Source organism: Bos indicus x Bos taurus, chromosome 29 (genome assembly GCF_003369695.1).
Source record: "Bos indicus x Bos taurus breed Angus x Brahman F1 hybrid chromosome 29, Bos_hybrid_MaternalHap_v2.0, whole genome shotgun sequence".
Lineage (NCBI taxonomy): Eukaryota > Metazoa > Chordata > Mammalia > Artiodactyla > Bovidae > Bos > Bos indicus x Bos taurus.
The window spans coordinates 5,884,743-5,910,505 of record NC_040104.1 but is presented as its reverse complement, the minus strand read 5'-3'; the positions used below and the strand labels follow the sequence as shown (position 1 = coordinate 5,910,505).

At 58.8% G+C, this 25,763-nt stretch overlaps 2 protein-coding genes across 7 annotated transcripts; both read right to left on the bottom strand.

The window, feature by feature from the left end:
- Positions 1 to 4,758: 4,758 nt before the first annotated feature.
- POLD4 (DNA polymerase delta 4, accessory subunit) lies at positions 4,759 to 6,564 on the bottom strand. The gene is made up of 4 exons (XM_027532692.1): positions 6,260 to 6,564; positions 5,940 to 6,029; positions 5,615 to 5,726; positions 4,759 to 5,253 (listed from the first exon to the last, which is right to left on the bottom strand). The coding sequence occupies exons 1-4, from the start codon at positions 6,354 to 6,356 to the stop codon at positions 5,229 to 5,231; spliced, it is 324 nt and encodes a 107-aa protein (XP_027388493.1). The 5' UTR covers positions 6,357 to 6,564; the 3' UTR covers positions 4,759 to 5,228.
- Positions 6,565 to 15,036: 8,472 nt separating this feature from the next.
- Positions 15,037 to 24,704, bottom strand: CLCF1 (cardiotrophin like cytokine factor 1). 6 transcript variants are annotated; one of them, XM_027532686.1, is made up of 4 exons: positions 24,470 to 24,704; positions 23,194 to 23,292; positions 18,302 to 18,468; positions 15,037 to 16,481 (listed from the first exon to the last, which is right to left on the bottom strand). In XM_027532686.1, the coding sequence occupies exons 1-4, from the start codon at positions 24,651 to 24,653 to the stop codon at positions 15,987 to 15,989; spliced, it is 945 nt and encodes a 314-aa protein (XP_027388487.1). In that variant the 5' UTR covers positions 24,654 to 24,704; the 3' UTR covers positions 15,037 to 15,986. The 6 variants fall into 6 exon arrangements, with proteins under 6 accessions (XP_027388487.1, XP_027388491.1, XP_027388489.1 ...); XM_027532690.1 differs by lacking the exon at positions 24,470 to 24,704 and adding an exon at positions 24,102 to 24,271; XM_027532688.1 differs by lacking the exon at positions 24,470 to 24,704 and adding an exon at positions 23,791 to 23,877.
- Positions 24,705 to 25,763: the final 1,059 nt, after the last annotated feature.

Genomic DNA, 25,763 nt, shown 5'->3' with positions numbered 1-25,763 from the left:
ACTAATTCAGAAACGTCTTCCTTTCCCTGTTTACTCAAGTGTCTTGGAAAATTAGCTCCCTAAGCCCTCACGCTACCAGTGAGTTTGTCTGAGTTTGAAGGTGGATAAATGTTGCCACACCTGAGTCAATAAAGAATGAATCAGTGTGCCCCTCATTGGTGGGTGTGGCATGGTGGTTACTATGACAGCTGAGCTGCCAGTGAGAACTGCAAAACTGGGACAGAGGGAAGCAGGAAATGTGGGGACCAAATTAGGGTGAGCCATACTGTTCCTTTCCATCTCCTCCTAACGAGATCTTCCTTGATATCTCCGCATCATCACACAGGTGCCACCATGTGTGAAGTTCTCGGGAACCTCCTGGACACAGCGTGGCCTCTCCTGCCACTCTGACACTCTCCCCGCCTCTTTGCTAGTCGTCTTCTACCTTCTAGAGAGACTTTTCCCAAGTGTGATCTTTGGTCCTATCCGTGCCACCTCCCCCTGTCTCCCTTTCCTCTCTCTGAGAACTCATCTGTGCTCATGGGCTCGAATGTCGGTTCTAGGCATGTGAGTCCCCTCAGTCCCCTGGATTCCACACACTCTCTGTCCTTGCTTCAGCACTTGACCTCTGGCTTCCCATTGCCTAATAGATGTTTCCATTCGGGCGTCCTGTTGTCATCTCAAACTAAACATGCATGAAATCAAGCCTGTCCTCCCCTCCCAGTTTCCACTTCTTTTCTGCCCACGGCACCAGCATTCTCTCATCCATCCACGCTCAAAAGCTGAGTCATGTTTGACCACTCCTCCCCATCCTTGCCTTCCCAAAGGCAAGTCTTGCCAGCTTCCTTTGTGACTTCTCTTACTTTATCCTCTGCATTGTCTGCTCATCTGGGTCTCAGCACCCATGTTTTGAATACTTTAGAGCTTCCCGCTTGGCCCTCCTGCCTGCAGTTTGTTCTCCATCTAGTCTGTCATACCTGGGCAGACAGATTCTCCAGAATGATTACTTTTATCCCGTCCCTTTCTGCTCAGAACCCTTAGGCACTGCCATCACCATCGAGGAGTCCACACTGCAAAGGCCCCGGGGTCAAGCCCCTGTGTCATCCCTCACCAGTGTCATCCCACGTGATATGAATGCAGGCTGTGCAGCGGGACTCTGGGATCAAATCCTGTCCCTCATATGTGCCGTGTGATCCTGGGCAAGCACTTAACCTTTCTGTGCCTGAGTGTCCTCTTTAGACTGCCTTATAAAATGTTTATAATCATTTCTAGGATTGCTGTGAGGACAAAGGTCACTTAGGACAGTGCTGGGTCTGTAGCAAGCACCGAAACGCTAGTTTTGGGCCATGCTGATTTTCACAGAGCACGTGCTGCAGTCCCCACGCGTTTCCCCTGGGTGCACACACCCACCCCTCCTCACGGCCTTTGCTTAGCCCACTCCCTCAGTCTAGAATGCTTTCCTCTGTCTGCTGACTCTTACTCACCCGTCAAGGGCCACTGACCTCCCATTTCCTCCCAATACACACTCGCTCGGTGCGTTTGCTGTGCTGCTCAGCCTCGGCTTGTGGTAGTGGGTGTGTCGTGGTATTTGAAACCAGCCACAGGCCACACATGAATGTGTCTTCCTGGGGTTCATTTTACTTGATAAGTAAGTTCAGCCGTTTTTGTTTTGTTTTTGGCTGTGCGATGCATGATGGGGGATTTTCATTCCCCAACCAGGATTGAACCGTCCCCTGCAGTGGAAGCTGGGAGTCTTAACCGCTGGACCACCAGAGATGCCCCAGGTTCAGCCGTTTTTATGTTACAGCAACTACTTCAGACATACCGTGGAATAGAATACAAAATTTGCCAAAGATAAAACACACAACTGCTAAGAATATTCAGAGTGGTCCCAGGGGTGAGTGTGCGCTCATTCTGCAGTGGAAAGGTCTGAGAAGCAGTGGCCTGATGAGTTGAGGGGCCACGTGTGATAAGGTTGAGCAGGGGTCATGCAGCGAGATGTGGCAGGCCTGGGCACAGGGCCCTGCAATGAGGGTCCCCGTGACACGCCGTGCTCAGTCCTTCCTGAGAACCCTGTCTATACCTTCCTACCTGCCCCCGGGTGGCACTCATAGTACGTTGTTTTTCACTTTCCACATGGGTAGGTCTTTTCGATGCCATCCTGAACACCTGGAGCGCAGGTGTGGGTGCGAATGCAGGTGCGGGGTCCCAGAGAGGGAAGGCAGGCCTGGGTGGGAGTTGGGCCCTGGTGCTCACTGATGAAGCAGGGCACTTTTCCTCTCAGCCTCGGTTTCCTCATCTGTGGAAGTGGCTGATACCTAACGAGATTGTTCTGAGCAGTCAGCTAGGTGACGTGAAGCGCAGCAGATGGCACGGGTCAGTGCTCGGTAAACATCTGCTCCCTCCCAGCGTACCAGGCTGTCAGCAAACATCTGATTCTTGAATGTCCCCTGCCCCAGCCATGTCCTCTTCCCTGCAGCTGGCCCACCCCCTCTGCCTCCCTTCCCGTCACTGGATGCTCTGATCTAAGGCCACACTCTTCCCTGTGCACTGGTCCTGGCCCTCCTCACTCCACAGAGACCCCACTCATCACACTGCCTCCTCTGTCCCCCGGCCTGCAGTGCCCCACCCCACTGGGTCTGTCCCTGCACCGGGCCTTTATGCTGTGCCGTCACCCTAACACAAAAGATGGAACAGGACAACCAATAATAAGCACCGTTCCTTGACCCCACATCCTCGCTAGGTGCCACTCACTTCTCTGCTCCCGTCACGATAAAAGGTCCCTGAAAGGCCTGGCCTGCTCCTTGTCTCCACTTCCACCGCCCCTCCCTCTGCTCCCACTCTAGGCCCAGTCCTATACCCACCAGTCCAGGGGAGCTGCTTGTCTCCAGTGACCTCCATGTGGCCAAGTCCAGCGTGCACGTCTCAGGTTATTTTACCAGCCTGTCAGAGGCATCTGAGACCTTGAAACACCCTCTGCCCAGGCCTCCCAGGCCCTCCCCTCTCCCGACTTCCTCCAGTCTTGCCCCTCCTTAGTCTCCTTGCTCAGGCCCTTGCCTCTGTCTGTACTCACTCAGGTAATCTCATGCCCACACATGGCTTTCATTGCCACCTAAAGGATGCCCAAATTTCTATCTCAAATCGAGAGGTCTTCCTGGAATTCCAGACTTACGTATCCACCACTGCCGACTCCCCAGCTTGGATGTGTCACAGACCTCAAATCTGAACTCTTAATTCCCTGCCCCACCCTCCCCTTCCCGCAGTCTTTCCCATCTTAGTAATGGGAACTCTGTTCTTCCAGTTGTTCAAGCCAAACCCTTTGGAGTTATCCTTGGCTCCTCTCTTGCTTAAACCCCACAGCCAACCCATCAGCAAGTCCTGTCAGTTCTTCCTTCAAAATACAGAAGGAATCTGGCCACTTCCTACCTCCATGTCCTACCCATCACCTCATGGTGACGCATCACCATCACCTCTCACGAGGCCCAACTCCCAGCCTCCTGAGTGCTTGTGTTGCCTCTTCTGCCCCCAGCCCCCCACTGTGTTTTCTACCAACAGCCATCAGTTTGTCATTTGTTGGCTTAAAACCCATTGACAACTTCTTCTCTTACTCAGAATAAAATCCAGATTCCTCACCCTGGTCTGCAAGGAGCCCTGGGACCAACCTGGTTACCCCTCTGTCCCCATTTCCCCTCACCCTCCCCTCGCGTCCTCTGGGAGCACGCCTGCCTGGGGAGGGTGCTTCCTGTCTCTTCTGCCAGAGTCTCCCCTCACAGCCTCTCTAGGTGCGTGGCACTCTTTGTCCTCTCGCCTTCATTTGCCCAGCACTGACCACTGCCTGACATAATACTTATGTGCTTGTTTTTGTCCTCCTCCCACTGATATCCCCAGAGGGCCTCTGAGTCCGGCACGCAGCAGGTGCTCCCCAGCCAGGCGGGGCAGGGGGAGACGGGAAGAGCCTAGTGCACATGGCCCCTCGACTGCACCACCACGTACCCGCTGGTGCTTCTGGGCAACTCTGTACAACAGTCTAGGCTTCAGTGTCCTTCTACGTAAAACCTACTGTGAAGATGTTTTTGGAAACTTAGAGATAATACATTCAAAGTACTTGAGGCATGGTCAGCGCTCAATAAAAAGACTACTTTGCTGCCCTCTGGGCCTGCTTCCAGGGAATTAATAGTTCTGTCTCCAGCTGCCGCAGGACAGAGAGCTGAGGTATCATAAGTACTGATTCCATTCTCCGTGTCCCAGGGTCCCCTAAGCGTTGTTTGTCGATACAGCCAGTTCTCCTCCATCTCCAGGACCTGTCAGTTCCCTACTGAAGCTTCTCAGATTATGGCCATCTCTGAGCAGGTCCTGTGAGTTGAAACTCTCCCACAACCCTGCTTTGGAGCCAGGTGGCCCCCAGTGGCAAGTGGAGGTGCTTTCTGGGAATGTGATGTCTGTCTGGACCTTATAAGTGGGCTCATGGGTCCTGCTCTGACAAAGGACCCATTTTTGTGAGTTGGGCACTGGGCAGGCTAAGTGATGGGTTCAGTGGTTTTTTCCTGGCTGGTCGGTGAAGGTGGCTAGAGTCGTTTTCCTGTGCACCACCAGGGGGCGCCAGAGGTTGCCCAGCGCTTGTGGGGACTGACCGTTGTTTTTTTTTGAAGGTGTCTCTCCTTCCTCTCCGGTCTAGGGTTAGGAGTGGAAGAGACACAAACAGCTTGTAGGAGGGCACGGTTCTGGTTCTCAGCCGCCTATCAACAGCCCAGGCAGGGCCACAAAAAGAGACTGGTCAGGTTTCCAGGCTCAGAGTTCTTTATTGATAAGCACTAGTGAACCCCTTGCCCTGTGAGCTCAGCCATTCTGCCCTTGAGTTCCCAGCCTGAGGAGCGGGTGCACCTTGGCCTCTGAGGTCATCTGCCTTCTGCCGGAGTCTGGTTCTGCCCAAAGCTGCGCCTGATTTGCCACATCATGCCAGGGACCACAGGCTCCAGGTCAGGGGTGTGGCAGGCTTCAGAAGTGTCATGGCCAAGCCCTCTTCCTCAGAGACCACTCTGCCTGTAGGGGGCACCTGGCTTCCGCTGTGTCGATTCTCAGAGGGGGCCCTGGAACCCGGCTGGTTAGACCTCCAGATTCAGCCTCTTTCCTTCCCTGTGAGCCTCTTTCCTGCCAAATGTTCTCCACAGCAGAGCTGAACCGTGGGGCAGCAACTGGCTCTCACTTGTGTCCGGTTCTCAAGTAGCAGGCAGGAGGTCTTTGGCGGCGCGTCAGAGCGGGTAGAAATGCCAGAGGCTGTGCAGGAGGGTCGGGATGGAGGGAAACCCGAGTCAGTGAAGTCTCTCCACTTGCTCTCACCAGCCCCAGCTCTTGGCCACGGCCTAAAGCCCTTGGCCAACCTTTGAGCACGAAATAGTCCCTTGGGCCCCAGGTGTACTCTTCCTCCACCGTTAGCTCAGAGATAAGAATTACGCAAGGCAAGCTTCTGCCTCCTGAGCCCAGCACCTTGTAGAACCTTCTTGCCTGCCCAGGGCTGATCCCCAAGTCTACCCTACTTCTCCCGCAGGTCAGGACAGCCCCCATCCGGGGCCAGCAGGCCGGTGGTACCTGAAGTCCCTGCCCCACCCCCCAGAGCTCTCCCCGGCTTGTCTCTGACCTGCACTGGAAGCGGGGATCCCCGGGGTGGCTCTGCAGCACCTGATGCACTTCTGGGGGAGGCTTCAAGCCCATCTGCTCTGCCCGATGCCAGCGCTGCAACCGTGTGATCCCTGTAGGAGTGGAAAGAAGACAGTGAGGCCTCGAGGTGGGCAGGGGAAAGTCCAGGCTAGAGAGTATGTTTGGAGGGGTGTGTTAGGACCTGCACACCCCACCGTCTCAGGAGACGGTGCCCAGAGGGTCAGGCAGGGGCTGGGGTTGCTTGGGAGACATGTGGGTGGCAGGACTGGCCCCTGGATGTGCTCTCGGGCCTGAGGGGCTCTCACCTGTGCAGGGCCCGTACTGCCAGGCCAGGTCAAACTGCCTCAGCAGCTCCAGCTCCTCTTCATCCACGCTCAGGGGTAGGGGCTCTTCCCCTGCAATGATATGCTGTTCCTCAGGCCTGCCCAGGCCTGTGCCCTGCCCCTTGGCTCACAGCTGACCCACTGTTCCCCAGCTCTCACCACCCTTCTGCCTCTGCTGTCCACTGGTGTCGGAAGTAGGCTGGGTGTCGGAAGTAGAGGACATACTCCACTTCCCCTTCCACTGCCTACGTCCTTTCATGTCCCTCACGTCCACTCCTCCCGCCCTCCCACATCTCAGAGACCTAGATCTGGTGCCAGCTCCCCCTTGCTGTGCCCAGCGGAGCCCTCCCTCCTCTTCACTACAGGGTAGGAGTCAGTGATGAGCCGTTTCCGGCCCATGGCGGCCACCCAGGCAGGCAGAGGAGGAGGCCACTGCCGGGAAGGAGAGGCAGGCCAGCGGGCACGAGAGACAGCTGCTGAGAGAGAGCGAGAGAGGGCTGGGGCCAGAGAGCGAGCCTGGGGCCAGCGATGGGCAGACGGACGACCCAGACAAACAGCAAGGAAGTCGGAGGGTTCCAGGGAATGACGCGTCTCCCCCACCCCCGCAAGCATGCAAACAGCAGACCTAAGCCAATGAGAGGCCGCCTCTGCGGGGCGGGGCCTGGTCCCAGCCAATGGCAGGCGGTGCAGGCAGGGGCGGGGCAGTTGATGCAGCTGTGCTCTGGGGGAGGGGGGGAGGCTAAGTGGGGGACCTGTCAAGATGCCCCAGACGGCACCACCTCCTCCGGCCACCCCACACTGGTCTGCAGTGGGTCTCGGGGGACTTACAGAGCGTTTTCTCTCACTTCCCGTTTTCCCTTCCTAGGCAAATGTTCTTTTCAGCCTCACTAATCCCCGTGGCCGGTCTATAACTCCCCAGAGCCCAGCCGGAGACTTCCACTCCCGCCCCTTGGCCCCAAGAGCGTTGTGGGGGCAGGTCTGGAGGTCCGGAGAGAGTTTGGGCTAATCCAGACCCCTTCCCTGCTCCCACCCCGCCCCCAACTGCCCCAGGAGACCTGGCTGGCTGGAGAAGCCCAGGGGTTCTGAAAGCTCCTTTCTCACAGTCTGAGCCCAGAAATACTGCCCACTCTTAGTCCAGGCGAGTGCTTGCCTCTTCAACTGTCCCAGGGTCCCACAGCCTGGCCCTGCCTGCCCTCTGTTCAGGAAGATTCCACACGGTGCAGGAGGCCAGAGTGTGTTGGACCCCTAGTCCTTCGTCAGTAAAATTTGTCCCAATGTGAGAGTATGAGCAGAAAATACCGACAATAAACCTAACACTTACACAGTGTGCCAAGTTCTGTCCTGAGCACTTTCCCACATATTCTCTCAACTAAAATAGACAGAAATGGTTCTTGAAAGTAGGAAGTACTGAGGACTTCCTTGGCAGTCCAGTGATTAGGACTCGGCACTTACACTGCAGGGTGAACAGATTCGATCCCTGTTCTGGGAATTAAGATCCCACAAGCATCCCAGTGCAGCCAAAATAAAATAACAGGAAGTAGGAAGTAGGAAGTCACAGGCACGGTGGGGCCCTGGTGAAACCATTGTCCCTCAGTGTCCCCCAGGAGCTCACAGGCCAATAGGCAAGCAGACACACAAATGGCAGTGCAAGGATCAAATTCCTAACAAACGAGAAGAGGACGACAGGGCCAGAAATGCGTTGTACTGTGAGGCTGGCTTAGCACTGGAGTCCTCCTGGAGGAGGTGGGCTGCTGTAAACAGTGTCTCTCAATTCTCCACCCATGACCTTTGTCCCTTGGGCTCCTGTCATCGCTGACTCACCCCTGTACCCGCCTCCTCCTTACCAACTTCCTGGCAGCAGGCAAAAGTGCTGGCCAGTGGGAGTCTGGGAATCAGTGCAGGGCCTGGCCCAGTGCTAATCGCCCTCTACAGATCCCGTCCGGTTCTTCCTCCCGGGGCACAAGGGAGGGTGGGTGCCCTGTGGGGTGGGGTCGGGTCTGGGTGCCCTGTCTCAGGAGGAGTGTGGCACAAGGGAGGAGAATGCTCTGCAGAACAGACCACCAAAGAGGAGGCGGAGGAGCAGGAACAGGCTGTGTCTGCAGGGGCCTCCTCCCGCCTGGCTCTCCCCATCCCTTCCTGGAGGAGAGCGGAGTGGAGGAGTGGGAGCTCCTGGGTGCACTGCACGGAGCTGGAGGGCCCTTCCCTGCTTTATTGTTTGGGCTGGGCCAGGTCTAATCCCCCCATCTGCCTCCTGGACTAAGTGGGGCCCACACGGAGGGAGACAGGGGCCTTGCTGTGATGGGGAGGAAGACAGGGAGGCCCTCTCCACCAGGCGTGGGAAGGGCTTTGGTGTGGTGTCCAGTCAGGCAGGGAGTACTCCAGGGAGGAATGGTGCTCAGGCTCTGTGGGTCTGACCACCCCTCCCCAGAGGGCGTGTCCGGAGGTGTGTGGCACCCAGCTTCTGAGCCCACAAAGCCCTGAGGGAGTAGGGAGCCATGGGTGGGGCAGACCCCTCCTCATTCCTGGTCCCTCCCACCCCTGAAAGCTGATAGCCGTGGGGCCCTGCCACCGCCCAGGGAGCGTGAAATGGGGTATGCGGCTGGGCGGCCACAGTGGCTCCTACTGCTGCCTGAGCTAGTCCCTCTCCCCTCTGGCACCCTGGCTGGCTCCATGGGCCGTCTCTGGGCAATCCGTGCCAGCTGCCCCCAGCCCTGCCTGGTCCAGGCCCTGCTAGCCTGCCCTACTCAGCCTGGAAGATGTCTCCCTTGGCCTTTGGCTTCTCCTAGTCCAGGTTATCAGTTCAAGTGCAGGCACCCTAAGATGGGCTTTCTGGCCTGGAGTTGAGCAAACTCTCCACAGGCAGCATGGCCCCCTCTCCTAGTCACATAGCAGTGGGCTCAAGCCCCAGGGCCTGAAGGAGTTGGCAGTCAGGGGTTTTGGGGCCATCCCTGTCCAGTTGGCATCCTTGCCCAACTTGGCATCTGGATTCCTAAGCTGTGCTGGCAACTAGGCCAGACGTCCGCCTGCCCATCCTCAGGTGTTTTCCTTCTTTGCTCCCCAACCCTGTCTGCCTCTTTTGCTCTTCCTTCCTGGAACCTCTATCCCTACTCAGGCAACCTCCTGGCCTAGCCCCAAAACCGCTGTCCTGGGGCCTGTCGTGGTTCAGGCTTCAGGCTGGAAGGCCAAGCCAGAGGTCTAGCTTGGGGGCTGAACTCTCTCTCTTTCAGGGAATTTCCTGAGACCCAGGTGTAGGTTCCTTGTCAGCCCTGATCCCCAGAGGCTGGCTGGTGATGAGACTAGCAGGAATGACCTCGGAACGCTCAAGGCCCTTGCCTCAAGGCCAAGTCCAAAATCTTGGGGGAACCCAAGAGAAAATGAGAGAAAAGACCTGGAATAGGATCCCAGCACCTTCCTCAGGGCTGAGGCCTGCCATTGACTGCTCCGAGGGGAAGGGGGATTAGGCCTGGCTTAGCTCAGACAATGCGGCAGGATGGGGGGGCCTCAGCACTGCGCATGCACCCTAAGAGCCCCTTCCCTACCCCCCCCCCCACAGTGGGGCCTGCGGGAAGGGCCTGTCAGAGCTCAGAAGAGGGGGCAGGTAGAGAAAGGGGAGCAGCTGCCTGGGGCCCAGCAGACGGTGGGGTGCAGCCGCTCTCCTTCCCTCCCCAACACCCCCATTCCTCAGGTTCTCAGGCCTTGCCACCCACCCTAAGCTGGAGATTCTGGGCAATAGACTCACACCCCTGAGCCCCGTTTCCCACCCTGTGGGGCCAGAATTCTTTCAGGCAGCTCCTCCTGGTCCCTACTGATCCCCTCAGACATCCTCCTTCCTCCTGCTCCAGCTTCTCTGGCCTCATGGGCTTCAGGAGCCTGGGGGAAGGCAGAAGTTCCCCTGGGTCTGGGTTTCTGCCGCTGGATGTCTCTTCTGCCCTGTCCCCACCACCCCATGCAAACCTCCCTCCCATCACCTATTTCACCTTGGCCTTCCCGGCTCTAAAGAAGTCCTAGGGAACTTTGAAAAGGGGCCCTTCTGGCCATTCCTCACCTTGGCCACCAGGTGTCAGACTTTGTCCAGCTGGGAGGAGGGTCCTCCTTCACGTCCACCCCATCGGCCTGGCCTTGTGGAGATGAGGGCCAGGTGGGGAGGAGCCTAGAGGTGGCCTCTGAACTAGGAAGGCTGAGAGACACTGAAGGCTGGGGAGAGGGCTGCAGCTCTGGTTCTAAAGCTCACAGTGACTCCCTCACTGCCCCCAACCCCACCCCCACCCCACTGATGAGGGCTTTGTCCACTGCTGGGAAACTGGGGAAACAGGCTGAGTCAGGGAGCTCAAGACTTGAAGGGACAAAGGCAGGGACAGTTGTGGCTCCAGAGAATAAGGGGGAGCTGAGAGGGAGCCACCCGTCAGAGTGCTCAACCAGGCCTGGATCATCGCCCTTGCCCTCTAGGTTAAGAGGAACAAGGGCCTCCCTTGGCCCTCTCCGCTGTGGCAAGTGGGTGAAGAATATGTGTTTGTGTGAGAGCGAGTGCTTGAATGAATCTCCCCACACACCAAGGGGGGACAGAAGTCCTAGATATGGGTCAGTCTTTGCAAAAGCAGGAAGCTGGCAAAGCATGACTGCCCCCCTACCGCCTCCCAGCAGAGTCGACTATACCCGCCACCCCCCACCACCCCGAACGTTGCCTCACCCAACTCACAGTTCTCCATCTGGTAGGCATCTCAACATGGGGGTGAGAGTTCTTCTTCATGCGCTGTTGGTGGGGTGGGGGTGGTGGGGAGCAACAGGGAAGAGGGCCTTCTCTCCTTCCCTCCCACCCTCCCTAGCCTTTCTGGGGACAAAAGGAGGTCTAGCGGTAGTGCCCTCCCCCGCCCCCGCAGCTGCCCCAACCGTGGGGACTGCAGGGCTCTGTGTTTCAGGTTCTTAAATTGACCTTGGCCTCCCTGGGCCTCTGGCTGTCAGATCAGTTCAGTCGCTTAGTCACGTCCGACTTTTTGCAACCTCATGGACTACAGCACACCAGGCCTCCCTGTCCATCACCAGCTCCTGGAGTCTACTCAAATTCATGTCCATTGAGTCGGTGATGCCATCCAGTCATCTCATCCTCTGTCTTCCCCTTCTCCTCCTGCCTTCAATCTTTCCCAGCATCAGGGTCTTTTCCAGTGAGTCAGTTCTTCACATCAAGTGGCCAAAATATTGGAGTTTCAGCTTCAGCATCAGTCTTTCCAATGAATATTCAGGACTGATTTCCTTTAGGATGGACTGATTGGATCTCCTTGCAGTCCAAGGGACCCTCAAGAGTCTTCTCCAACACCACAGTTCAAAAGCCATCGATTCTTCTGCGCTCAGCTTTCTTTATAGTCCGACTCTCACATCCATACATGATTACTGGAAAAACCATAGCTTTGACTAGATGGACCTTTGTTGGCAAAGTAATATCTCCGCTTTTTAATACGCTGTCTAGGTTGGTCATAACTTTTCTTCCAAGGAGCAAGTGTCTTTTAATTTCATGGCTGCAGTCACCATCTGCAGTGATTTTGGAGCCCCCCAAAAATAAAGTCTGTCACTGTTTCCACTGTTCCCCCCTCTGGCTATAATATCATACTTAAGAGGTGGAACATGAGATAACCAGTGACACTAACTAATGAAGATAACCATTGAAAACTCATCACCTCTCCTGAAGCATCTGTGGATGGAGAACCCATGATAAACCCATTCACAGAAAATCCTGATGAGCTGTGGTTTGTCAGGAGCTGCCTGCCCCATGGTCCACAGGGCCAAACCCCAAAGAAAGACTCAGCACTGATGTCATAGTAAGGAACTATTTAGGGGAAAATGCCCTTTCCGGCTAGGTTCTCCTCTGTGTCCACTGCCTGCTCCCCCCTCCCCACCCCCCGCCAACCATTTCCCTCTGCTCCCACCCAGCACCCCTGCACACAACTCAATAGCTCACAGCCACTCAACATGCACTCTCTAGCCCTCTGGAGCCTCTCACCCCTTGATTCTCTGCCATCCCTGCCTTGCCAGTTCTCAACCTTGGGAAATAGCCTCTCTTCACTCTGTCCACCCCCTCTGGCCACCTCTGGCTCTCTAGGAAATGTCAGAGAATGTCACAATCCTGCTGATGAGTCCACAGCAGAGAAGTGTTTGCTGACCTCACTGGTGCCCCAGCAGCCCTTTTGATTCTCCTCTGCCTGTCCCTGATTCCATCCCCCAAACTTCTCAGTCCTTCTCCCCCACCACCCCTCACACAGCAACAACATGTCCTGACCTCCTGCAGGTAAAAACGCCCACAGCAAACCACCCAAGCAAAACACCTCCCGTGATTCTGCTGCTCACTCTAGAGATTCCCTTTGCCACTAAACTCTGGAAGGAATAGGTTTATTCTTCCACCTTCCTTCTTACCACCTCCTTCTTTAATCTCACAATTCAGTGTCTCTCAACTGCTCTTGCAAAGGTGGCCTAGGACTCCCTGGTGACCAAAGCCAATGCAGTTTCTCCCCCCATCTCCTCTCCAGTCTCCTGGGGCTGCCTCTTTGAAATGCTCTTCCCTTGGCTTTTCACATACTGTTGTCTCTATGCTCTTCAAATCAGATCATCGCTCTTCAAATCAGATCATCGAGTACTTTATCATTGTGGGGAAATGCTTCAAGGATGCAACAATGAATACATGGTGGAGCCTGCCCTCAGGATGCTACCTGGTTAAAAAGGAGGTGGACACAACCAGCCCTGGTCCTGCCCACCCTCCAGGAACGGTGTCAGATCCCCCTCAGGAGCACCCACTGTGTCCTGGGTGCTGGGAATACAGCGGGGACTGCAGACGCCACTTCCTCCCCAGTGGAGCTCTCAGACCAGCAGGGCCCTTGCCTGCCTGGATGCCATCACTCCTTCCTTCAAATAGTATTTCCCCTGCGTCTTTCTGCACTTAATCAAATTCTGCCTTGGATTCTAGCATTTGGCAGGGGGTGGGGATGGGGCGGGGGCTGGTCCCTTTTCCTGGATTGTTTAGTTCCACACGCTAATTGAACACCTTCTTTGGGCTTGAGCTTGAGCCTGAGCTGCATGCTGGAGAGGGAAATGGGGAAGACTCAGAATCTGCCCCCAGGAAGCACACAGTAGGCGGGAAGCACCTTCCTTCAGCCTGCATCCTGTTTAGCCCCTTGCCTGGTGCCTCACAGAACAACCACTGCATGGAGACAGCCCAGATGCCCTTTTCTTTCTATTTCCTTAGGCTGGCGGGTGGTGGGACCTGCAGGTGTCCCTGGGCACGCCTGGACCCCTCAGGGTGGGTGTGTTCTCCCCCTTGGGTCAGGTGACTCAGGGACCTTTGACAGAGCCCGGCTCACGCCACCCACAAGCAGGTTCGTGGCTCCCGCACCTATACTCCCAGATCTCCCGCTTCCAGTGACTCTGCACTTGTCACCACCTCCCAGGGTCTGTCTGCAGGAGCAGGATTTTGTGCTTTTGTTTCTTATCGGCTCAGGCGAGCCCGGTTTCTTCCCAGAGAGACTTTGGGCTCTGTAAGGGCAGCAGCCAAGTCAGGTCCTGGCCTTCTTTTGGCTCTCCTACACCAGTTAGCACAGTGATGGGCAGGTAATTAGGTCTTTAAAATATCTGTCAACTGGTTGACATCACCCTCATTTGTTACTCCCTTCACTTAGGGCACTGTCTGCAAGAGGCCCTGGTAAAATATCCCCATGTTACCTGGGAACAATTAGCACATGGATCCACCCAGCAGCTCTTCACCAGAGCATCCTGATATGCTGATATCAGTCATCTGTGATTATGGATCCTTGGCACCTCAGCCAAGCATCTTACTGTCATTGTGTCTCTTATCCCTTCCAACATTCTTATAAGGGTGTTAATTTTACCCATTTTACAGATGGGGAAACTGGACAGTAGAGAGCTTTAAATCATTTGTCCAAGGTCACCCAGCTGGTAGGTTATGGACCTGGAATTTGAGCTTAGGTCATCCTTGATTGGGCTTCCCAGGTGGCTCAGGGGTAAAGAATCTGGCTGCCAAGCAGGTGACGAGGCTTCGATCCTTGAGTCAGGAAGATCCCTGGAGAAGGTAGTGGCAACCCTCTCCAGTATTCTTGCCTGAAAAATCCATGGAGAGAGGAGCATGGCGGGTTACACTCCATGGGGTTGCAAAGAACCAGACGTGACTGAGCGACTAAACAACATCATCCTTGAACAGCGTCTGTCTTATTTGCTTGCATTGCAGTGTGAGTTCTTCTCTCTCCTCTATTAATTTTATGTGGAAGAGCAAAGTGTAGAATCACAGCTGAAGCTTGTGACTTGGCCTCAGTCTGTCACGCTCCATGGGAGATGGAAAGTGTCTAGATGGTGAGGGTTACTGCTGGGGGCTCAGACAGGTAGCCCCAGGTGGGGGTCCTGGGGAAGCTGAGGGGCTTGGAGAGAGAGTCAGAGGGCAGACAGGCAGCTTTGCACAGGGACAGACCTACAGGACCACTAAAGTGAGCCAGAGGAGTAAGGTGGATTAGCAAAGGCTGGGAGGAGGAAAGGAAGCGACAGAGGGGAAGATATTTGGGAGGACTTCTTGGACAGCAAGGAGATCAAACCAGTCAATCCTAAAGGAAATCAACCCTGAAGACTCATTGGAAGGACAGATGCTGAAGCTCCAGTACTTTGGCCACCTGATTCGAAGGACCAACTCACTGGAAAAGACCCTGATGCTGGGAAAGACTGCAAGCAAAAGGAGAAGGGGGTGAAAGAAGATGAGATGGTTGAGTCCACTGACTCAATGGGCATGAATCTTGAGCAAACTCAGGGAGATAGTGAAGGACAGAGAAGCCTGGCGTGCTGCAGTCCACGGGGTCACAGAGTCAGACATGACTGAGGGACTGAACAATAAGAGGATGGGTGAGGGGCAGGAGCGTCTCCCCAGTGGACACGTGGGAGAGAGCCTCTTCCCCGGCTCGGCCTCTCCTGGGCTAACTCTTGGGCTTCTGGCCCTTCACTAGCAGGTGTGGGAGCCTAGGGCTGGGGGTGGGCAGAGGAAAGGCCAGGAGAACACGGATGAGAGCCAGGGGTGGGGCGAGGTCAAGCAAAGAGATGACATTCTGGGGCAAGCATTTTATTTGTTAATACAAGAATAGAAATTCTGCAATAAATATCATCTAATAAATAACATCTCCAAATAAATAAATATTAATACAACAAACTTAAAAGAGTCATGAGTTGGGTGGGGCTGGGGGGCAGGGCCTAGGGGAGCTGCCCCCATACCCCGAAATGCTACCACAATGTAAACTTTCAGGAAATTCTGTGGCTGTGGCTATGGTTGCCCTCCCCAGCCTGGGCAACCCACAGATACCCTGGGAAAGGGGGCGGAGGGGAGGCACCCTGGAGCTGGCAAGGAAATCCAAGGCCATGTCCTTCTGGATGACACCCTGTGCCACGGATCACCTTGGTGGCCCCTGGGTCCAGTCTGTCCCTGCCCCTCTGCTTTCAGTATCACCTCCATTGCAGACCCCACCTCTTCCATTTTTCATCCCATCTCTTCCGTCTGGACTTGGCCACCGTGTGTTTCCTGAACTGGATGTATTGAGTTGTTTGAGGGGTGGGGGAGCAACACCCATCTAAGGAGAGCAGGGCAGCCAAAGGGTTTCACCCCAGAAAGGCACATGTGATGGTGCCCCCCCTCTCCCTGCCCTACAGGCACGCTTCCTGGAAGTGCCACTTGAGGGGCTGAGTGGGCACTGGCAAGTGGTGGGCAGGAAGCAGGAAGCTGCAAGAGCCTCACGCCAACTGCAGCCACTCTGGGTGCCCTTGAGCATGACGTCCTGTGGAAATGGGATGGGGCCTATTGCACCTCTTCCTCAGACCCGTAGGACTTAGGGAGGCCAGGAGGGGATGGGCCTCATTGCATCACACCATCCTCCAAGTCCAGGGAGGCTGGAGGCTCACGGCTTCAGTCTCCTGGCTCAACGAGTGTTGGTGTACGCGTTTCTCCCTCCTAGAGTGGGAGCAGGACTGGAAGGAGGAAGGGAAGGAGAGAGTGGTCGGAGATCAGAAGCCACGGGCCTCCAGGTGTAGGGTGACTGCGGTGGCCGGAGGCTGCATCTTCTTCTTGAGTCGGTTGAAGTCCTTGGCTGAGCGCCACAGCCAGGTCTGCAGCTCCTTCAACAGCCAGAAGTCGTCCATCTTCTGGAGGAAGTCACTGTGGGCAGGGCCAGGGGCCCAGGTGGGCTCAGTCCCGGGCAGAGGCTGGGGCAGCGGGTAGCCCAGAGCTGCCATGACGCCCGCGATGCTGCCCAGCAGGCCCTGGAGGCTGGTGCAGAAGTGGGCCAGGCTGCGGCGCAGCTCGGCTGTGGCGGCCTGGCGGTTGAGGCCCCGCAGGTAGCACAGGAGGTGGCTGTAGGCCTCGTAGTTCTGGGTCAGCCGCAGTTTGTCGTTGAGGCTTCGCCACACCTCCAGGTTGACAGTGGCCTTGGGCAGAGTCTCCACCCCCAGCCGAGGGGGGTTGAAGTCAGGCTCGTTGAAAGGGGGGCCCAGGTAGTTCAGCTGTGAAAAGGAGAGGACGATGGGGAAGGAGGGGGGCGGAGGAGCCGGCTGGCCTGCTGGGAGATGCTCGCCCCCAAAGCTTCTATTTCCTGCGTCCCCTGACACTGGCCCCATCTCCATGCTAGGCCTCCCCTAAGTTTCTCCAGGGATGTCATTGGCATGGAGGTGACAGTTGAAGCAACGAGGGCGATGAGCTCCCCTATGGAGAAGTGCAGAAAGAGAAAAACACGCAGGAGAAACTCAGGAAGGACGTGCTGACTGGCTGAGAGCACAAGCCTTGGGACAGCGCCCCGTGGGGGGCAGGGCAGAGCGGAAGAGGAGCCCTGAGGACCCAGGAGGCCAGGCCACAGAGGTGAAGGTGGACCAGGAGAGTGCAGGGCCAAGAAGAGGAGCTCGAGAAGGCAGCAGGGCTCAGCAGCAGGGCTGCAAAACAGAGAGTGAGGACAGTGAGGCTCAGGAACACCGCTGGGCTTGGCAAGAACCAGGTGCCTGACGACCTTGGAGAGAACCGTTCCAGTGGCCTGGAAGCCAGATTGCAGGGGTTAAGGAGTGAGTGGGTGGAGAGGAAGTGGAGGCAGAGGGTGTAGACCACTCCTTCAGGGAATTTGGCAGGGAAAGCCCGGGGAAGAAAAAGGGTCAGGAGCTGGAGCGGGTAGCAGAGTCAAGCAGAGGTTTCCTGGACGGGAAGGCAGAAAGGAGAGCGGGTGGGAAGGCAGAGGGCCGGGGGGCATCCAAGCTACGCCTGCCCCTGACAAGCCTGGGCCACTCGCTGGAGGGCAGGGGACATGGTCCTCGCTGAGGCCCCCAGAGAAGGGCTCAGAGGCGCAGGGCTGCCGGAGGCAGAAATGGGCCATCTCAAGAGCTGGGCAGGAGGAAGGGTGTGAATACAGTCTAGGGACGAGGACAGAATCTTGCCAACCCTCAGGGGAGAGGCCTGGGGCCCAGGGAGAGGGCAAAGGAGCCGGCTCAGCTGGGAGAGAGAGGGAGAAGCAAGAGGCGAGGCCTGGGATAGGCAACCCCAGGGGGAGGTTCACACGCTGACAAGCTCAGAGACAAACTAATTTCCTCGGTGTATCCTGGGGCTGGAGCCAGCTCCCCCGCCACCCTCCTCCCCCTGCTTTCCCTGGCTCCAGAGTAGGGTCTGGGATGTGGAGGAGGAACACGGGAAGAGGGGCCAGTTCCCCACGGTCCTCGGCAACCCCGACCCTCCTCCCTTCTCTCTTGGGCTCTCCGAGCACCTCCGGACCGCACCCAGATCCTTATGGCATAGCTTGCATCCACATCCCGAACCCCCTGCCCCTCCTGGCCGGGGTTCCCTACAGCCCCCTTTTCTCCCCAAGTCCCCCTTAGGAGGCCCAGCCAGGATGGGAGAGGCAGACAGAAGGGAGGCCCATGGGTCCAGAGCAGCAGGGCCCCAGGTCTGGGGCAGAGACGAGCTGGAACACAGGCATGGGGGGTGGGGCCCTCCAGCCCCACCCAGCCCCACCCGGGCAAGAGACACCACAACACGGTGTAAACAGAGGAGACTTCCCTGGCCCTCAGGGGGAGGCGGGCGGCTGGGCCGGCAGCCAGTGCGGCAGTGGGCCAAGGCGGGTGCAAGGCCTGCCCACATGCCTGGTCCTGGGGCCAGGGATGGGGAGGAGGGGGCACCTTCCCCAAGAGGGAGGGCAGGAGATGGGCCAGCCAGGGGGACTCCTGAGAGCCCAAGCCCCTCCCCGTCACCCCGTCATTCACCAGGACCCCCACTCTCTAGGTGTTCTCTCTTCTCTCAGCCCCGTTCTTCACCCAGCTCCCAGCCCCTGAGCAGCCCCGATACTCACATAGGTCCCAGCCAAGCTGCGGAGCTGGTGCTCCAGGTAGCGGGTGAGGTCATAGGTTTTCTGGATGGAGGGGCCGGGCCCCGGGTCTCCTGTGCGGTTGAGGGCTGGCACTGCAGGGAGCTGCCAGAGCACGGTGCACAGACACGCGAGCATCCCCCACGAGTCCCCTGTGGACAGGGCAGTGAGGAACCTGAGGGTGGCCTGGCCTGGCCCAGGAGGCAGCTGGCAGGTGTCTGTCCCCACCTTGGGTGGGAGCAGGGTGAGGGTGGGACACCAGATGGGAGCAGGCGGAATGGAGCGGCGGGGGCGGGGGGGGGCGCTTCCTGGTCTGAGAGAGTGTTCATGGAGGCATATTTGTGTTTGAGGACGAGGGCTTGGCCTGTGTGTCTACCAGGAGATACTGGAGAGCATTTGTGTGTCAGCTAAGAGTCACCGTGAGTGTGTGTGTGTGTGTGTACGTGGGGGGACAGGCCGAGGGACTGCGAATCAGAATCAGTATTCCCAGGTTCCAGCTGTACCTTGGCTTTCTCTCCCACCCTCTGCAGCTTAGGGGGAGCCCAGGGGTTGGGAAACAGCACGTGTCAGAGATTCAAGTTGAGAGAAGTCAGCCCTGAGAGGGACATGCAAGAGGCAGCCACGAGTGGGAGTTGAGCCAGAGGTAGGACGCAGGGTCAGACCACCAGGGTCAGAGGCAAGGTGTAGCTGTGGACACCAGGGCCGGGCGGGCTGAAGGACATGGGGCTGGCTTGGGTGGGTGGTGGGGGGCTATATTCTGGGATTTGATTCCAGTGCGTGAAAAGTATAGGATCGAGTTAGACTGAAGGAAATGTGGTGTTCGCTCTGAGAGGCTGGCTGCAATGAGATTTGCCCCCATGCTCCTCTAGGGTATCAGATGGGAAAAAGTTAGACCTGAATGAAACCTGGGGATCGGTCTGCCGTGAAGACAGGCCGGGGGTGGGGCGGAGACAGCATGAGACGTATTTGATGACTCCCGCTTGTCCACTGGCGGTACTGGAGAGTTTGGGCCGCGCAGGGTACCAGGACCAGGGGTCAGAGCTGTGAGGAAAGGCTCGACCATTGGGAAACATGATGTTCCCAGCTTTTAGGTGAGGTTCAAGGTCAAGAGCACTAGACCAGGATTCAGTGGGCCTTGGGATTGGCAGTGGCAATGAGGGTTAGGAGAGAGTAAGGCTGTAATTGGCACTGGGCTAGATTAGGTTTAAGGACTGGGTTCCTTTTAAAGTTTCAGGTTAGTTTATTGGGATCTGGCTGACTGAGTGTGGCTGAGGTTTCAGTCCAGCTGGGGGATGTGGTTAGGTTTGGTCAGGGAGAGGGTTGGCTGGGGCTGACGTTTGTGCATCTGTTGGTGTAGCTGTCTGATGGGGTGATACATGGTATGTCACTCAGAGTAGGGCTAGTTTGGGTTTTGAGCTTGGGGAGGTGTGAGGTCGAGAGTGGTTTCCTTCTTTTATAGATTATATCCTGTCAAATTTTCTACAATGACTTGCTTTGATAGAAATAAGTTGGATATGGGTTTAACAAATTGATTGTAGTTAAGATTTATGGTAAGTGTGGAGTTAGAATTAACACCAGGTATGTTTAGACTTAGTCATATGCTTGGTCTCGGAGGGTTTAGGATTCACGCGGTCTGGAAGGTCTCTGTGGAGGGCAGGGCTCAGGTGCGACCTGCAGTGGCCCGCTGGTCAGTCTGACTGTTTCAGATGCTTTACCGGCTGGCTGCACTGATGGAGCACGGTAACAGGGCGCCTCTAGTCTCAGGAATTCTGCTGTGTTGAGTGAAGGGCTCTTGCTTGAGGATATGTGTGTGTGTGCATGCATGCACACATGCACACACGTGCCCCACCCATGTGTGTTTCAGGACAGAAGGCAGGGCCAGACCCATAACTGCTGCCTAGGGAGACAGGCTCCCCTTTTCCTCTTCTCCATCTGTAGCCTGTGGCTTCCCTCCCAAATGGTCCTCTCCTCATCCTTCCTTTCCACCCCTAGCTCTTGCTGACTCTGAGTTCCCTTCTTTTTCCTCCCCACCCCTCTCTTTTTTTGGCTGCACTGAGCAGCATGTTGGGGGGATCTTAGTTCCCCAAGCAGGGATCAAACCCATGCCCCCTGCAGTACACACTTTGAGTCTTAACCACTGGACCACCAGGGAAGTCCCCCTGAGTTCCTTTCTATTCCCTGTTCTTCACATCCCAGACAACTCCAGGCCCTTCTCTGCTGCCCTCAGCCTGGCTGGCTGGCTGAGTGCCCAGGATCCTATGGGCACAGCGAGGGGTTAGTTTCAGGGGTTGCAGACCTGCTGAGCAGGGAGCAGCCCTTCTGGGACTGAGTCTGGTCTCTTCTCGCAGTTAGTGATGACGCCGAGGGTCCCAGCAGAATCAGCAGTTAGGAGCTAGGCTCGGCTCTTTACCCCACCCTGCTCTGGGCAGCCCTGCCAGCCAGAGATCTAGGACTGGGCGCTGCCTGGCACACACAGGGTGGGGGCAGGGGGTCAGGAACCCAGTTCTGGGCCTTGTTCTTCCCTTCCCCTCTGGGCCGTGTGGGACATCCCTGGGGAGGACTGGCTCCCTACACAGGGACGGCACAGGGAGAAGCCTCTGGAAAAACAAGAGCAAAGTCATCTGGGCAGAAAAACGGCTCATGAAATTAACCAGACAAGGCCGGTGTTTCCAGGAATATTTCAGTTCTGAGGTAACTGTGTCACTGAAGGCTGGGGGGGTGGGGGGAGAGAGCTGAAGGATCTGAGGGATCGAGAGGGAAGGAGCCTCAGAAATCCAGAGGGAGAAGAGGCAGGAGGGGAGTAGAAAGCCAAAGGGCTCTCCTCTGTTGGGATGGCTGCTGCTCTGGGCAAGATGTCCCACCTCTCAGGCAGCAAAACTGAGAGCTGTCTGGGCAGAGAACACCTGTGGGTCAGCCGAGGGCCCTGGGCTCCCTGCAGCCTGCCTGACTCCCTCGGAGGGCAAGTGCTGGGGCACCCTGGAGTCCTCACACTCCCCCTCCAGGCGCAGGGTATGCAGGTGGGCCGGCCCCTGGGGGGCTGTGTCCTGGGCCCCCTCCCCCAGCCCTGGCCCCCAGCCCGGGCCCCCGCCCCAACTCTGCCTCTGGCTGCTGCCCACTGATTGTTTACATCCCGTCTTCCCCTGTGTTTATAAATCCGGCTGAGCACGTGAGGAGCTAATGAGAGCAGCTCACATTTCCTGCTGCGGGGGCCCCCCGCCACCCCCCCATCCTGGCCCCCGCCCCGGCCAGCCCCTAATTCCATCCAGATCCCTGGGCCCTGGGAACCAAGGCCCCCCTCATGAACACACACACACACACACACACACACACACACTCAGCCCACGCACGCGCATGGCCACCCTGACACGGCTGCACAGGCAGGCAGACCCCATGGATGCCTATCTCTAGGCAGCTGCCCCCTTCAGCCCGTCTCCCCAGTCTGACCTCAGTCAGGAAAGATAGGGGGCTCAGCAGTGCACACGGGCCAGGGCAGTCACAGTGGGGAGGACCGGTCAGCCAGGAGACTCTGCACCTTGGACTGGTGGCTCAGAGCCGTCAGCCCGACAGGTAGGAGCTGGGAGGTGCTGCCCAGAGGTGCAAGGAAGAGTGAAGGCCCTGCCTTGAGGCCAGGCAGGCCCAGCACCCTGGTGACCTCAGAGGGGTCAGCAGGGGAGCACCTCGGGAACGCAGCCACTGAAGGGGTGCTGGGTCCACGGTGGCGGGAGAGTCAGGGAACGGCCCTGGGGGCCACCGCCCAGACCCCCTTCTCAGAAAAGCCCAAAGGAACAGCCCAACTTTCCTGGTCTTCTGAGCTGGCTGCACCTCCCCTGTCTTTCTTCTCTCCCTTCCATCATTCTCTCCTTGGTTCCCTATCCCCCAGGCAACTGAGAAGAGGCTTAGGGAGTGGGTAATGGGTGGGCCCAGAAGTCAGGAGACCTCTCTGTCACCAGCCCATCCAGCGGCTGGCCTTGCGTGATGGGATCGCACTGTGCAGCTAAATTTCAAACCACGTGGCACTCCTGCTCTGCGTCCTCTTCAGCAGCCCCCTCCCTGCCCTTCTCTTCCAGCCTAAATGATAGAAGAGGAAACTGAGGCCCAGGGAAATAAACAGGTGGGCAGCCCACCTCCCAGCCTTGAGGAGTCCATTCCCAACCAGGAGTCGGGCTTTTGTTGGAGTCCAGGGTCAGGGTTGTGCCACAAGAGGACCCTGGGTGGAGCCGGGCAGAAAATCAGGCATGGTGGGGGTGCGGGAGCGCAAAATGAAGGAAATAGTCCAGCAATTGTGTGGGTGTGCTTGAAAGGGTGTTGTTATCCAGAGAGTGTGGGAGGGGCTCAGGGAGCTTACAGGAGCTAGAGTGTGAATAGACAGGTGGGATTGTGGGGAGGAATGTGAAGTGTCACTAACAGAGTAGCTAGTGCCGAGGGGGGTGTGCAAAAGTGTGAGCGGACAGCGCAGGGCTCTGCCAGGGGGAGAGGGAGCCATCACACCAGCTGGGAGGCAAGGCCTCTCAGGGCTGCAGCGGGACAGTCGCTGCCACCTCTGCCTGGCGCCTGTTTCCTCCCCCCGGTTGGCTCCAGGTCAGCGAAGGTGTCTGAGCCAGTGAGGGCACCGGGTCTGCTCTGTAGGCGCGGGGGGTGTATCCCCGAGTCCCGCGGGGAAGGGCAGACATGTGCTCCCGCAGCCGGGGAGGGGGCTCCATGGGGACAGGGAAAGCACAGAGGTGTCAGCCTGGAGGGGTCAGGGTCAGAGAGCGCCCGACCGAGGAGCGCGTCCTGTCCCCCCACCCCGTCCCACCACAGCCGCTCTCCGAGGCTCGGACCTCGCCGGCCAAGCAGGACCTCCAGCCGCCCCTCCCCTCCCGGCAGCCCCTTCCTACCCCAGAGGGGCGGGCCGGGCCGGGCGCAGGAGGAAGCGGGGACGCGTCCTCTGGGAGGTGGGAGTCTGGGGAGGGCATCTGGAGCGCAGAGCGGAGTCGCTGGGAAGGAAGGTGGGGAGAACCGGGATGAGGGGACTCGGGCGAGGCCCGGGGCCTGGGGGTTCCCTCGAGGGGCTCGGCCCGCTCGCCCGCCCTCTCCCCTCGGCGGTGACCTCTCGATCCTGGCCCCCTCCCTGCGGCGGCGGCGGCGCCTTCCCCCTGTGTGGCCCCGGCGCCCCCGGCCCCGCCCCCGGCCCGCTCCCGCCCGGTCGCTCCCTTCCCGGCGGCGGGGGCGGGGGCGGGGTCCGGGGGCGCCGGGGCTCCGGGCTCGGCCGGGCCGCTGCCCTTTCCCGCGCCGTCCACTCCCTGCCCGCCCTCCCGCGGGCCGCCGGGGCCAAGCGGCCGCCGCCGCCGCTCCCCCGCCGGTGACAGACTTTGCTGCCCGGTCCGGCCGGGCTGCGCCCGCCACCGCCCCCCTCACCAAGCCCACCCTCACTAATCACTCCCAGGCCACTGCGGGCCGGCCCGGGGGGCTCGCGGCCGCCGCCCGGCCCCTACCTGCCGCCGGCTCGCCCGCCACGGGCAGCATGGTGGCTCCGGCCGCGCGGCGCGCAGCGAGGAAGCCGCGACTCCCGCGGCCCGGCCCGGACCAGCCCGGCGCGGCTCTGCCCTCCGCCCTCCTCTCGCCCGCCCTCCTTCCCGCCCTCCCCTGCCGGCGGGCCGGGGAGGGAGAGCGGCGCGGCCCGAGGTGTCGGCCTCCCCTCGCCTCCCGTCGGCCCGGCCTCGGACTCCCCCGAGCCCCCCTCCCTCCCGCCCGCTTCCTCTCCCGGCCCCCTCCTCCTCCGCGCGCGCCGTCTCCTCCCGCAGACCCGCTCCTTCCTCGGACTCGCTCTCCCGACTTTGGCGCGGGGCTCGGTCCTCCGCGGTCCCGGGACCCCGCCTCGCCGGGCTCCAGGTGGCCGCCTCCCAGGTCTGTGGGTCGCCCGGGCTGCCCGCCGCGCTTCGGCCACCTCCCGGCCCCGCCGAGCGGACTCCAGGAATGCCGCGTCCCCGCCCGGCCCCTCTCGAGGGCGCCCGGCCCGTGCCCCCCCGCCCCGGCCCGAGCCCCGCAGGCGGGGGCAGCGCCCGGCTCCCCGGCCCGGCCCCGGCTCGGGACTCCCCGGGGGAAGGACGGGAACCGGATCTGGCGGCTCCCGGGCGGGGGCGGGGGCCGGGGCCTCGGACGCCTGGCTCCTACCTGCTCGGAGGTCCATGGGGCTGGGGGCCGGGCGGGCCGGGCGCGGCTCCTCTCCCGGAGGCTGGCGGAGTGGGAGGGCGAGCCGCGGCTCCGGCGAAGCTTTAATAATCCCATCCGCCAGGCCCACTCGCAGGTTTTTTTTCGCTCGGTTTCGGATTTTTTTTTTTTTTTCGGTGTGGGACATTCTGCAAACTTTTTTTTCTGACGTGTAAAGCTGTAACCACAAATTGTAGCGGCCCTCCCCGGGGTGGGGGGAGGAGGGGGGAGGAGGGAAGGGAGGGCTTCTGGGGCTCCTCTCCCTCCCACAACACTGAGGGGGGGGTGAGGTGAGGCGAGGCTGCGGCGGTACCACCCCGGGCCTCCTGGGGGAGGGGGCGGGAGGGCATCCGTCCGTCGGCAAACTCCCCAGGCAGGGGAGTGAGCTGGCCGCCCCTTTTCTTCTCCCTGGGTGTCGGCCTGGGGCGCCGGCCCCCCACCCCCGGCGGGGTCCCGCTCTCACCCTACCTCTGCCTCAGCATCTCTAACCTCCCCACCCTCACTCCCCACTCCCCACCCCCCACCCCGAGTAAACGCAATGACACATTCTCCCAAATGCCAGCGAGCTGGCTTCGAAGCAAGTGATGGTGTTTTTCCTGCTGCCCTTTGTCTGGGCTGACCGCCCCCCTTGCCTATTGTCCCGCCGCCTGTCCCATTTCCAAACACCGAGGCTAAGCGAGGCGCCCGGGCTGGGGCAGGTGACTAACCGGCTCACAATGCCCCTCCCCCGGTGGGGGGGCGGGTAGAGGGCACCACAGGCCCACTGCCCAGTGCGGAGGGAAGAAGAGGGCACTTGGCAGAGGGTTCTTCCCTCCAGTTCACAGGGTTCTGCATTCTTCCTGCCCCTGGCCAGGAGAGTGCTTATGGGTGGGGGACTCGTAATTCATTAATCAGCACGAGGCACCGGACCAGTTTCAACACCAGAGGTTTCAGGGGTGACTCAGCGAGACCGCTTGGGTGCAAGGCGATGGAGAGACCCAGAGTCCCCACTTGTGAAATGCTTTCCCATGAAGACTCTGCTTTCTCCTGCCTTTGGAGTTGGGGCTGTGGGCTTTCTGGGTGGTGGGGTAGGGGTGGCTGGGCTGTGAAGTGCCCTCTGTCCGTCCTTCCCTCGAGACTGGACAGGGACTCGCCAGGCGAGATCCCTAGGAGACCCATAAGCCCAGACCCTCCCTGGAGGGTCTCCCTCTCTCCCTGCACAGATGACTGCCAAGGAGAGTGCAGAGGAAACGCTCTCATCTGGGGGCGTGCAGACATC